Source organism: Palaemon carinicauda, chromosome 1, assembly GCF_036898095.1.
Source record: "Palaemon carinicauda isolate YSFRI2023 chromosome 1, ASM3689809v2, whole genome shotgun sequence".
NCBI lineage: Eukaryota > Metazoa > Arthropoda > Malacostraca > Decapoda > Palaemonidae > Palaemon > Palaemon carinicauda.
Genome location: NC_090725.1, coordinates 212,672,308 through 212,685,395, shown reverse-complemented (window position 1 = coordinate 212,685,395; position 13,088 = coordinate 212,672,308). Strand labels below are relative to the sequence as shown.

Below are 13,088 nucleotides of genomic sequence, written 5' to 3'. Positions count from 1 at the left end.
AACAAAAAAGCTTATTGGGTGTTTTCAGCTTCACTGAAATAATACTCCCCAGTAAAGAGTGAAAGGTTTGTATTTTTCACAGGAACAAAAAGTGTATAGTATATGTTTATTAATACTTATAGAACTATTTACTTGACAGATTAATTATAACAAGTTCTTTTGGTTTAAAGCTACTTATTAATTATGCAGTTAATTTGCTGAAAATAAATACTTTATAGAACAAACTGCATTTCAGATTAAATTTATAGTATTTTGCCAAAGCATTCATATTAACCCAAGTTCTAAAAGTTTTAGTTATCTAAAACCAGCATTGAGGTAGAAAAAGAATTTTAAATAATCAAATACTGTACACTGCCTTTCCTTGCACATAGCAGTCCATAACTGTTGCTGCTTTTACTTCATTATTTCTTTATGGTTAGGTAGTAAGTTGGCATAGAAAGACAAGATGAGTGCCTGTGGCAGGGTCATAAGTCCAGGGATACATACCTTCATAATTATTGTGGCCTTATTAGTAACATCTCTTATCTGGTGATTGCCAGAGAGGGGTTCAAGTCCCACTCAAACTCGTTAGTTCCTTTAGTGTCTGCAACCTCACCATCCTTGTGAACTACGAATGGGGGTTTAGGGGAGCCTATAGGTCTACCTACTGAGTCATCAGCAGCCATTACTTAGCCCTCCCTGGTCCTAGCTTGGGTGGCGAGATATCTTGGGTGCTGATCATATGATATATGGTCCGTCTTTAGGGCATTATCCTGCTTGCCAGGGTAATGCCACTGTCCCTTGCCTCTACCATTCATGAGCGGCCTTAATAATAATAATAATAATAATAATAATAATAATAATAATAGTAATAATAATAATAATAATAATAATAGTAATAATGATAATAATAATAACAGAATTCTTAACTTTTTAGCGACTGATGGATGTCCCTGACATTGTCAAAGTCATGATCCCCTAGATGACCAATGGAAGTCCTTGATGCCGTAAAAACGTCGTAAAAAGTTTTTATTTCAAATACAGTACTTATTAAAAATGAAAAATGGCACCTTACTGTAAAATATTACTACGAACTACAGTATGCTAGTGTTTGAGCCTTAGTTGAACCACAGCAAACATGATTCCAAATGATAGGAAAATCCTTTTATTTTCTATCAATTTCTGATTTCAAGATCAAAGTTTAATTTCCTGAAAATTTTCTTTCATGACCTACGTAAGATTTTCTGCCTCAAACTGAAAAAATTAAAACCCTGTTAAAAAAACAGATTTCGTTTAGAAAAAAATGCAACATAATTCTCCTTCCTATATTTTACACTTTTCTTTGTGGATATTCATGTCAATGTATGTAGCATTCAATGTATGTAGCATTATTTCCTTTTTTCCACCACAGAACTCAAAATTTACCCAATCTAGACAAGTTTTATTCCAATTCTAATTATTCTGTTGTCAATTATAATGTTTTGAAAATCACATTTTAAAAATCATCAAAATGAATGCTATAACTCAAGTATTAAGGTTACTACTGCAATTTGAAAATTTTATTTCCTTTTCTTTTTTTGCTAGTGGCCAAGAGCCTGGTTCTGGGTACAACATACTACAGTCATCAAAGAATGAATGGTTTCATTCTTCTGTGTTGTAATTGAGCAATTTAAATGTTCTTCAATAAAAATATTCTTTAAACTTCTGATTTTTCTTACTATCTCTTATTTACTTCTTATATCCTAGACTTAGTAGTTGGTTACTTCATCATGACTAACTTCTGAATAAACTCATAATACACTCAAACATCTTTTGAAAGCTTACAAAGAAAAGTTATAAAACAATCACAGCACTTACCACTAATATATTGATTGCCTGCTGATAATTTTTTGCGTACGCTGCATACACCTTCAGGAAAGGTGCCATTTTCAAGAAGGCAGCACCAATGTTGCCTTCTTCTATGCTCAGAGATTTAAATAATTCAGTGTTCATTTCCTTGATGGGTGGTAGATGTCCAAAAATCATAGTGTGAATTTGCTGAGGAATTGATGCTTTCTCCAAAGATGCCTTTACAAAATACTGCAACAGATCAGATACATATGACAAGTAGAAATTACATATTCACACACTTAAATGACAAATTTGGAAGTAATTTTTATTTTTCCTAACTATACAAACCTGAGTTCAATAAAAAGGAGAAGAAATCAGTGCAGGCTGGCATATGGCTATAAAAACCGCCAGCAGCCCCCAAAACAATACTCACTTATATCTTCTTCACTTTGATTGCAGCAGGGGCTTTCCTTTGGGTGCAGGTGTTGGTAGATTAAGTATGTGAAAAGAATTTCAGGTTTGTATAGTTAAGAAAAATACAAATTACTTTTAAATTTTTCATTTGTTCCTATACCAATACAAACATTTGTTCTTTACATAAGAGACTAACCCTGACGTGGATTAAGTTCTATCAACTGGAAACTTTTGACCCAGGATTGTTGCATCCAATCATGATAATGTGAGGGATGAGCATCCTGACACCTTGTAAACTAGTGGCCTGTCAAAAATGGAGGAAGGTAACTACGATTGGCTAAGTATAATCAACAGGTTTGTGAATATACAAGTTGTGGACCAGACATCCCAACTACTTCTCATAAGAGAATAGGGACGTAACGGAATATATAAACATATTCTAGCTACAAATAATACGGGGTATACCTGTAGTAAAAGAAATCCAGCTGACAAAGTCTTTGGATACTCTGCCCCAGGAGAAGGGAAGATGAAAAAGAGAAAAGGACAATCGTTCCCATTTCACTTATCCCAGATTAACAATGAAAACTCTGACCTCCAATGTGAGGGGCTAAGATAACTATACCACTAGCTGTGCAGCTACCACAGGGCTTACCAAAACAATGTCCAAGGACCTGTGCGTTACATCTTGCATGTAGTGGGTAGTGAGGGTAGATTGTCTCTTTTATACACCCACTTATAGTGTAGTATAGTCCCGAATTATGCAAGTTTGAATTGTGTGATTCGCCATTTATGCGGTTGCTAATTCTCAAAAATAAATTTTCTGTGTCTGCGAATCTAGCACGACAAAATGTATCAAAACTGTGTCTTTTGAAGTACATTGGTAGGCTTAGGTACGGTGACTGATAATATATATAACCAAACTATATTTACCTTACATTTTATTGACATAATTTAAAAAAAAATAGCCTATAAAGAAAAATTCTATAAAAAATGAAATGAACTTTTATCGATGCGAGTCAAGCTGACAAAATTTAGAGTTGTGGTTACGTTCTAGGCAACCTTTATCTTTCTCTAACCTTTCACTAATTTTAATGGTAACATTAATGATGGTATTACTACCAAATAACAAACTCTCTCTCTCTCTCTCTCTCTCTCTCTCTCTCTCTCTCTCTCTCTCTCTCTCTCTCTCTCTCTCTCATTAGACTTAGTTTGTCAGTTGAGAGATTTTTGACTAATCTTCTCCACCCCATGCGATCCTGACAGATTCCTACAGCTTCAGTGAAATTTGTGTCGCATCTTGCTAACAAATTACTACTGATATCCTTCCACCTAATTCTTGGCCTTACCCTTTGTCTTTTGCCTTCCATAACCCAATCAAACATTCTTTTTACATCCCATGTTCTGGCTTTCTGCAGATGTGTCCATACCATCTCAATTGGCTCTTTCCAGTTGTAAGAATTATAGGTTCCACACCCAATCCTTCTCTTATATTAGTATTGTATAATCTTTCTCATTTTAGTTGTCATAAATTAGATGCAAAACACATTTCAGCTGCTTGGATTTTAGATTTTAGCCTCTCAGTCAGGACCCAAGTCTCACAACCGTACATTAGTATGGGTTTAAGAATTGATTCATACAATTCAACTTCATTTCTCTTGGGGTATTTCTATTTTGTAGTAGTGGGTACCTAGCACCTACATTTTTACTATATTTGGCTAATCTGCTGTTTATCTTAGGCTACATCCTTTCATCTGAGGTCATGACACTACCTAGGTATATACACCAGAAATTCAGTCTTTGAACGGTTTAACTTCAATCCTTGTTGCGTAAGAGCCAAATCCCAGTAATTCATTTTATCTTCAAGGGCTATCTTACCTGTCTAACTACTGTGGAGATGCTAAAAGGAGTATCTCCTCCAATGACTTTACTCTTCTGATCTTTGAATGTGCCCTTAATTGCTCTGAATAGATGTTCAGGGATTCCATATTCATGGAAGATTTCCCAAAGTTGGTTTCTAGTAACTCTTATCAAATGCTTTTCAAGGTCTAGAAAGCATAGATGTTGTTCTTGGTTGTATTCCCATTTCTTCTCTAGGTATAACCTCAATGCAGAAATCTGGTCTACTGCACTGCGACCTCGTCTAAACCCACATTGCCTTTCAGCTAGTCTATTTTCCACAATGGCTCTTACTTTTTTTTCTAAAATTCTTTCGTAGATTTTAGCTATATGACTCATCACTGATATGTCAATGGTTCGCACATTCTGTAGGCTCACCTTTCTTAAAGATAATGCATATAAATGACTCATTCCAGTCGGAGGGAACTATGTCAGAGCTGTAAGCAAAGTTATAGAGGTTGTGCAAGCATTCAATCATCCCATTCCCACAAACTTTGATCACTTCAGCAATATTATCTGGACCTGGTGATTTGTTATTTTTCATTGACTTTAACGCTGTCTCTACCTCTTGTATGTTTATTAGATTATCCTGATCTATTTCCATATTATTGTTGTTAATTGCAGGTGCACTGCTGCTCCCACAATTTGAAGGTCACTAAAATACTTAGTCCATATGTTTTGTATATCTCTAGGGCGAGTAAGAATTTCACCATGATTATCCTTTATTGATGTGTGACAACTAGTAGTACCTCTAGATGTGTACCGTTTTGATATGGAATAGAGTAGTTTTCTGGCGTTTTAAAAATCAATATCTAGATCACCAATTTTTCTCCACATTCCATTTTGTACTTTTTGCTTTACAAGATTTGCAATATCTCTGTATATTTCATATTCATGTCTTCTCTCTGGTGTCCTTTCCTTCATCTTCATCATTCCACCACATAGTTGTCTTCCTTCTTTTCCACCAACTGCTGAGACCTCAACAACCTCGTTTTCTATCTTCAGTCCAATATCTTTAAAATATTCCCAGAACTCTTTGACATTGTCATCCTGGATAATTAAACTGTCTTCTTCAAATCTCTTCTGGATCTCTGGCTTCTTCTCATTAACCTTTTCCTCAAGTAATCTCTGTCTCTTTGGCTGCTTTAATATTTGTTGTTTGTGAATTTTTAATTTAGCCCTCAATCAAAAGAGATGGATGGGATGGCTTTCATGGATGGCTTTCACATCTTTTATGATACTTTCCTTTGATGTTAAAAGGAAGTCAATCTGACTTTTTTGGTCATAGGCACTCTGGTGGTTGTAATATCTGTACCATGTATACTTATGCAAATCTTGATGTTTAAAGTAAATATTTAATATTGTTAGATTATTTCAAGCAAAAAAAATCTACCAGCATTATTCTTTCTAAGTTCTGCTCACCAATGCCAAAAAAAAAACAATTACTCCATTCAATTTATTTCTACCAACATGTCTGTTTAGGTCACCCATAATAAAAATTTCACTATCCATTGAGGAGTGTTCACACACTTCCTGAAGTTGATTGTAGAAAAGTTCTTTTACTTCATGGGATCTTCCTTGCTGGGGGGGGGGGGCGCAGGTCTGTATTATGGTCATTTTATCTTTATAAACTACGTTCTCGATATATTGTACATAGCAAACTCAGGTGACAGTATCATTCCTACTCCATGATCATAGTTATCTCTTCTGCTAGAATATATCAATTCATGACCATTATGTATTGTTTTTCTGCCATGTTCCTTCATTCTTGTTTCTGCAAGACCAGAAATCTTAGTTTTCTTAAGATCCAACAAGTTAACTATTTCTTCTGTTTTGCCTCTCATTGTTCCTATAAAGGTGTAATCCTTGGGGGTTGACCTATTTCAGTCAGATGTTCATCATCTGTGGATCAGTACATTTATCTCTCTGCATAGTTCTTGAGCTAGGGTAATACCTGGCGGCAACCTAGGCCTGTCACAGGTTTGTTCAGGTCTACTTATTTATACAGTATGCAGCAAAACTGATGACACTTATTTTTGCATCGGACGAGCGTTGTTCTTGAGTTGCCACTTAGTACCAACACTTATATTTTACTATGTAAGCATGACAAATTCGTAGATAATTTGTATTTTTCCTAACTATACACACCTTAGCTGAAATGACAAGGCATTAAGATTTTAGCGAGGGTTAACTACCCACACCGCTAATTAGCGGGGGGTAGGGGGGTAGCTTGCTACCACTCCCCCTCACACACATGTGATTTAGCTCAATTTGCTTGGAGGTAGGACTTCAAGGACAATAGGGCAAGTTTGTATAAATAGCTAAGGTTTATATAGTTAGTTAGAAGGGTGGACGTCCCTGCCAATCTGGCTTTTGGCTTTATCCGGGGCTCCTTATCTGAGTATATTAGTACTAAAAAAAAAAGGAGTCCCTGCCCTCGCTAAAACCTTGCTACGCAAGCTTCGCAGCCTACGCAAGCTTCGCAGCCTACGCAAGCTGTGTGTTGAGACATGCTAAAGTGTGACTGTCTAGGGAAAGTTATTCCAAATCTATTGTAAGAAAAACTTATGTAACCAAGAGTTTCCCAATACCACCTCGCCAGGGTATGGGGACGCAACAGTATTAGCTTAATACTAGGTACACAAGGGAGCATGGTTTACCTGCAGTGGTTTGAGGTCAGCTTATGCAGAGAACCCAGGATGCTGCTTTCCCCAAGAGAGGGTAGGATGAAGAAAAGAATAAGAGCCAGTCAAATCTTTTCATTCATGCAAACTAAAACCGGGTAACAGTGCCTTCAACCTTCTGCTACTTGTCCAATAAGGAGCTTGATGTATACAACCAGCTGTTGTGCAGCCACCACCGGACCGATAGAGATCGTATCGAGTTCCTGTGGGTCACGTCTTGCAGGAGAAAGGTTGCGAAAGCCACCTGGAGAATTCACATCCTTTCATGTGAAACCTGTGTCACAGAGTAATCTGCTTAGAAGGGCCAGGAGCATAGCTATGCCCCTGACATCGTGATTCGTCATGTTGAGATGATGTTTTGGTGCTCCTCCTTTAGTCTCTCCCAGTGCTGATGACAAGAGAAGGGACCCGGGTGGGCTGTTGCCATTTTCTTAAGGTAGAGTCACATACAGTGAACCCTCGTTTATCGCGGTAGATAGGTTCCAGACCCGGCCGCGATAGGTGAAAATCCGCGAAGTAGTGACAACATATTTACCTATTTATTTAACATGTATATTCAGACTTTCAAAACCTTCCCTTGTACGTAGTACTGTTAACAAACTACCCTTTAATGTACAGAACACTTAATGCATGTACTAACGTACCCTAAACTAAAACAGGCACAAATATTAAGGGCGACTTTATATCATGCGTTTCCTAAACACGCCAAAAAGCACGATAAAAAATGGCAACCAATGTTTTGTTTACGTTTATCTCTGATTATAATGAAGAAACAAACGCATTTACACATCTGTGTATAGGTTAGTTTCTGCATCGATTATATTGATTATTCAGTACAGTATGTTGATTTGGTTATTACTAATGTTTTACTTAATTTTTCTTAGGACTTCCAAATGAAATTTTTTCTTTATGACGCCGCCTGAAACGACGGCGTCATAAAGTACGCTCAGTAAACAAACTAAGGAATTTAACGCGCATGATGAAAGTGATAAATAATGATATTACAGTAAAAGCTTTAATAAAATATGTTATTACAAATATTATTTACCGTATCTATATAAAATCATACATACGTAGCAAAGCAGGAAAACAATCTACGAGAGAGAGAGAGAGAGAGAGAGAGAGAGAGAGAGAGAGAGAGAGAGAGAGAGAGAGAGAGAGAGTTGTTTTACATACGTAAATGTAAATTTTAAACAAAAAAAAATAGCCCCATTTCATATAAAATAGATTACAAATATTTTACTTTATCATATTACAGTAGTCTGTATAATACTGTAAAGTTCAGTACAGTATGTTGTTGTTAAAGTCGTGGCGATGAAATTCTCACGAAACAAAAACACGCCATTTGAGTACAACAGCTGATTCTCTCTCTCTCTCTCTCTCTCTCTCTCTCTCTCTCTCTCTCTCTCTCTCTCTCTCTCTCTCTCTCTCTCTCTCTCTTCGTGTTATACAATAATTACATTTAGATGAAGAAACTAAAATTAGTTTTCTTAGTGTCAATTAAATACGAAACTAAATAATTAGGCCGAGTCTACATCCATTTCAATCATAGCTAAAAATACGGCATCCGATTTCATCAGCAAACCACTATTTTTTGGGAAATATCATTTTATTCTAGAAAATTGCCACTCTTTAAATAGTTAATTGCACATTAAGAAAGCGTGTACTTTTGTTTTTAAATTTCGGGTTTGTTTTAAAAATCGAGTATTGTTGACTTCTTTTTTTTTTTTACTTTTGGCTGTGATTAGATCAGCTGTCATCTAGCTGCCGCTCTTGAGTGTGTACGAATACACTAACAAAGTATCATTTATACCATTTCTTAACTTATTCAAACCGTCTACAGTATACAGTTGATATTACATAAGCACTAATGTGTTATAACCTATCAGATTTTTTTGTTTATTACATTTAAACCCCTCTCTCTCTCTCTCTCTCTCTCTCTCTCTCTCTGTGGGCTACTTTTCACTACCTCCCATTCCTTACCTCTCTCTATCTCTCTAACAAATGATATCTTTGTTGCTCCTCAAAGTTTCATTTATATTGAAAATCAATCACGATTCAATTTTCCTTACTTTCTCCAATCTCGCACCATCGGTCACATTGCGGTATTTTCGATATTTCTGGAAAATCCGCGATATATGTATATACATGGGTTATGAAAAAAATCCGCGAAGTGGTGAATCCGCGATGGTCGAACCGCGAAGTAGCGAGGGTTCACTGTACCTTACCCTGGGTACAGTAACGGATGATCTGGATCGTCCGTTACCGAGTGGAGACTTGTGTAGGATCCGTCACCTCTAGAGACTCTGTCTGGCGACATACTCCGGGACGAAACTGAACATTGCCTTTCGCCCTTCTCATTAATGGGCAATGTCGAAAGAGAGACCATGAAGTTCCTTGACTTGTATGGCTGCTGTCAGAGTGTGTAGGAACATTGTCTTCTTAAACCAGGTGAAAATTTGTTGCCTGGTGAAGTGGAACATAAGGGGGTCTCTTTAGAGACCGGAGAATTTGAACCATGTTCCGAGAGGACGGTCTCAATACCGACTGGAGAAAGGAAAGTTGTAAGTCTGTATGAGTTAGGAAAGGTCTAGCGATGAGAGGATGCCCCTTCCTTTCAGTTTGAAGGTGAAGGATCAAGGTTAAGTGATCGTCTTTACCTGTTGAAACTGAAAAGGGGGTCTTTTCCTCTTGCATATACTCGAGGATTCCGCTACTGCTGGAATAGAGGTATCGAGTGGAGAGACACACTTTCCAATGACACCAACCACACAAGACGTTATACTGCCTGGTAGACTGATGCTGAGGAATTCCTCAGATATCTAGACAACCTTTTCGAAACTTATTGCGAAAAGCCTCTGTGGGAAAGGAGGTACTGGGTAGTCTCCAGGCATACAATCATAGCAAAGCTATAGCTTCCGGTAGGTGACGAATTGGGTTGTCTGTGATGTGGAGAGGGTTTTCTTGGAGAGACTATCAGGAGCTGCAGAAGGTTTGGAAACCGTTCTGCGTAATGCCATAGCGGAGCTATGAGAGTCCTTGAGAGGCTGACCGATGTTCTAGCCTTCTTGAGTGCCCTTCTCCAGACAAAACAGGGACGAGACGTAAACGTCATTGTTGTACACACCGTTGTTGGCCTGTTTTTTGCCAGAGAGCCTTGGGGTCTAGGGCTGGGGAGCAATGGCAACCTGAGGTTCAGGGGCATTGCGAACAGATCCCTAGTTGGAGGATCCGTAAAGTTGGGACTTTGTCGGCTACAAGGTGATCCAAAGACCATTCGGTATACCTTATCTGAGATGCTGTGCACAGATTGTCGGCGAGCACATTCTTTTAATCTGGAATGAAGCGGGCTGATAGTGGCACCAAACAGACTTTGGCCCATCTTAGCGTTTATACTGTCAGATGGGAAGAGGCTGCAAGCAAGTTCCTTTTTGCTTGTCGATGTGAGCCTCTATGTGGTGTGTGGTACTGTCGCCCATCACTTCACTGAGTGGTCTGTTAGGAACCAATGAGGCTGCTGAAGAACCAGAAAGTTGGCCTTCATCTCCTAAGAGATGATTTAAGTGAAGGTACTTTTGGACTCTGTCCCGAGGGTTGAGGTCATGTGGTGCAGCATTATGGTCCCTCCTCTCTTCTTTTAATGTGTTCTATGCACAGCATCAAGTCCGAGGGGTGTGGAAGGATGAGAAGGTTATACCACTCTGTAGATTCTCGACCGACACCCATCCCTTGAGGTTCGTCCAAACTTCTGGTCCCATGGGGGTCAGAATGTCTGGGGGATCGAGGGCCCGATTCCAGTCAGACTCAAGTCACTCTGGGATGGGAGTTCTTCTCGTTTTGAGAAAGTTTATGGAGATTGGTGTCTAGAATCATTCCCAGATACACCAGTCTTCTGGGAGGGAAGTAGGGAAGACTTCCGCAAGTTTACCTTGATCACTGGATCTTGGTAAAAAGACTTCAGAAGTTTCGGTGCTAATGCAAGATTGCCACTGAGTCTGCTAAGGTTAGTCAGTCATCCCGAAACGGAGGAAACAGAAGCCCATCCTGTGAGACCAGGATGGGTGTAGTGGAAAGACCGAAGCACAAGTGCCCTGAACTGGTGTTTCTTGTTTGTCTAGACTGAATCTTCCAACCTTCCTAGATGGATGGTTTGGGCCTGGAAGTATGTGTCCTTTAGGTCCAGTGTGCAAATGAAGGCCTGAGGTCTTAGCCCTTGTTCAAACTCCAAAACGGTGTGGACATCGACCCAAAGGGGCAGCTCCTTGTGGATCCTTTTGCATGGGAGATTGTTGACGCTGGGGTCTTGAATCGTGGCGTAAAGGATGGGACGCGATACCCTCTCTCTTCCCTGAGAGAGAATTCCTTCAACTAACAGAAGGAAAGCAACGCTTAGCCCTACCATGCACCCTGATGGGACTGATGCTATTCCTTAGAATAGAATCAATCTGGCGAATGTTAATCAATGGTTAACGGTTGGGTATCGTGGTTACTTTGCAGTTGGAGAGTGCTCGCAAGTAGTCCCTTGTCGACAAGCCGTTGATGAGGGTTGTCGATCGTTTGCCGATCACTTTAGTGCGATGGTGAACGGCCACTAGCTAGAAGTATGTTGTACACCTTCTGATCTAGGGAACTCCGGGCAGAGGTTGACTAGTAAGTCCGAGTCATGAACTGCTGGCGAATTGCCGATGATCAGTGAATAGGCAGTCAGTGAGCCGAAGATGGTAACTGACAGGCAGATGAAGGCTGTCGGGTCAGTCAGCCAATGAGTTGGTAATCAGCTTTGAGAGCCCTGAGAGACAGAGAATGGTTCAATGATAGTCAGTTGGTGATGGTAAGCCATTGATGATCAGCGATCGATCGCGGAACGGTGATCGGTGAGCTAGAGATCAGCAAGCTGACTATGGTCCCTCCTGGTTGGTCAGAGATCAGCAAGCTGACTATGGTCCCTCCTGGTTGGTCAGAGATCAGCAAGCTGACTATGGTCCCTCCTGGTTGGTCAGAGATCAGCAAGCTGACTATGGTCCCTCCTGGTTGGTCAGAGATCAGCAAGCTGACTATGGTCCCTCCTGGTTGGTCAGAGATCAGCAAGCTGACGATGGGCTGGTCAGAGATCAGCGAGCTGAGTTTGATGATCGAAGAAAGATGAGCTGCCCATCGGTGATCTAGTGATCAGCAAGCTGATAACTGGTTATTGACTAGCAATCGGTAATTGGCACGCTAGCAATCGGAGATCGTTGGTCATTGGAGGGACTAGAGGTCAATGATCAGAGATGAGCTAGCAATTGGCGATCAGGTGATCGGCGAGCTAGCGATCAGCAAACCGTGAACTAGCCATCAGCACACAGTGATCTCGAGATCAGTCTGTTGATGCTTTCTTGTTTGCTGACGGTGGTCTGTCAAGGAACAAAAAACTTCAGAAGAGACAGGGACCAAGGATTCGCCGTTTTGATTCCCCTTGGAAGATGGAATCTTCGGGATCTTGAATCCTTCTGTGAAGCCTCTTTCCTCTTTTCCCGGAGGCCATGTTATGCGTTTTTGGGGAGAGGAATGGGGCAATGGTGACCTATCCACAAAGTTTTATTCTTATTTGCCTATTGCGCGAGTGTGCAGGAGAGTACTGGAGCGATGGCACACAGGATGATGCTGGTGCTCAGTTTCTGCTGAAGCGCAGTTTTCGGTGAATGCGCAGAAGAGCGCTGGAGAGCAGGGCAAGCGCTGGTGCGCAGGTGAGCGCTGGCTCTTTGGCAAGAGCTGGCGCATTGGCGAGTACTGAATCTGCGAGCACTGGCTCTTTGGCAAGAGCTGGCGCATTGGATCTGAGACCGCAACTGTGCAGGAGAGCGCTGGTCTGAGAGCGCAGGCGAATAGGCAAGCATTGGCTCTTTGCAGAGTTGGCGCATTGGCAAGCGCAAGTGAGCAGGAGGGTGCTGGATATGAGAGCACAGGTGAGCGCTGGCGCGCAGTAAGGCACAGTGTAGAGTTTCGTGTAGTCTCCTTAGAATGCGCAGAAGCGCATGACTGGTTGCGCACGAGCGGGTGCATGGGCACGCGATTGCGTGGCGCGCGCGAAAGACTATTGGTACGCGCGCACAGAAGACTGCTGCCGTGCATGCGCGTAAGAGGGCTGGCGCACGTGCGCGTAAGAGGGCTGGCGCACGTGCGCGTAAGAGGGCTGGCGCACGTGCGCGTAAGAGGGCTGGCGCACGTGCGCGTAAGAGGGCTGGCGCACGTGCGCGTAAGAGGGCTGGCGCACGTGCGCGTAAGAGGGCTGGCGCACGTGCGCGT

General features: G+C 40.8%; 1 protein-coding gene across 1 annotated transcript in view; it reads right to left on the bottom strand.

Annotated features, from left to right (window-relative positions):
• The window catches only part of LOC137653907 (rho guanine nucleotide exchange factor 39-like), a 157,736-nt gene that overhangs the window by 74,558 nt on the left and 70,090 nt on the right, over nt 1–13,088 (bottom strand). The window contains exon 3 of the mRNA XM_068387538.1: nt 1,837–2,058. Coding sequence (XP_068243639.1) covers nt 1,837–2,058 — 222 coding nt within the window. The remainder of the gene's footprint in view (nt 1–1,836; nt 2,059–13,088) is intronic.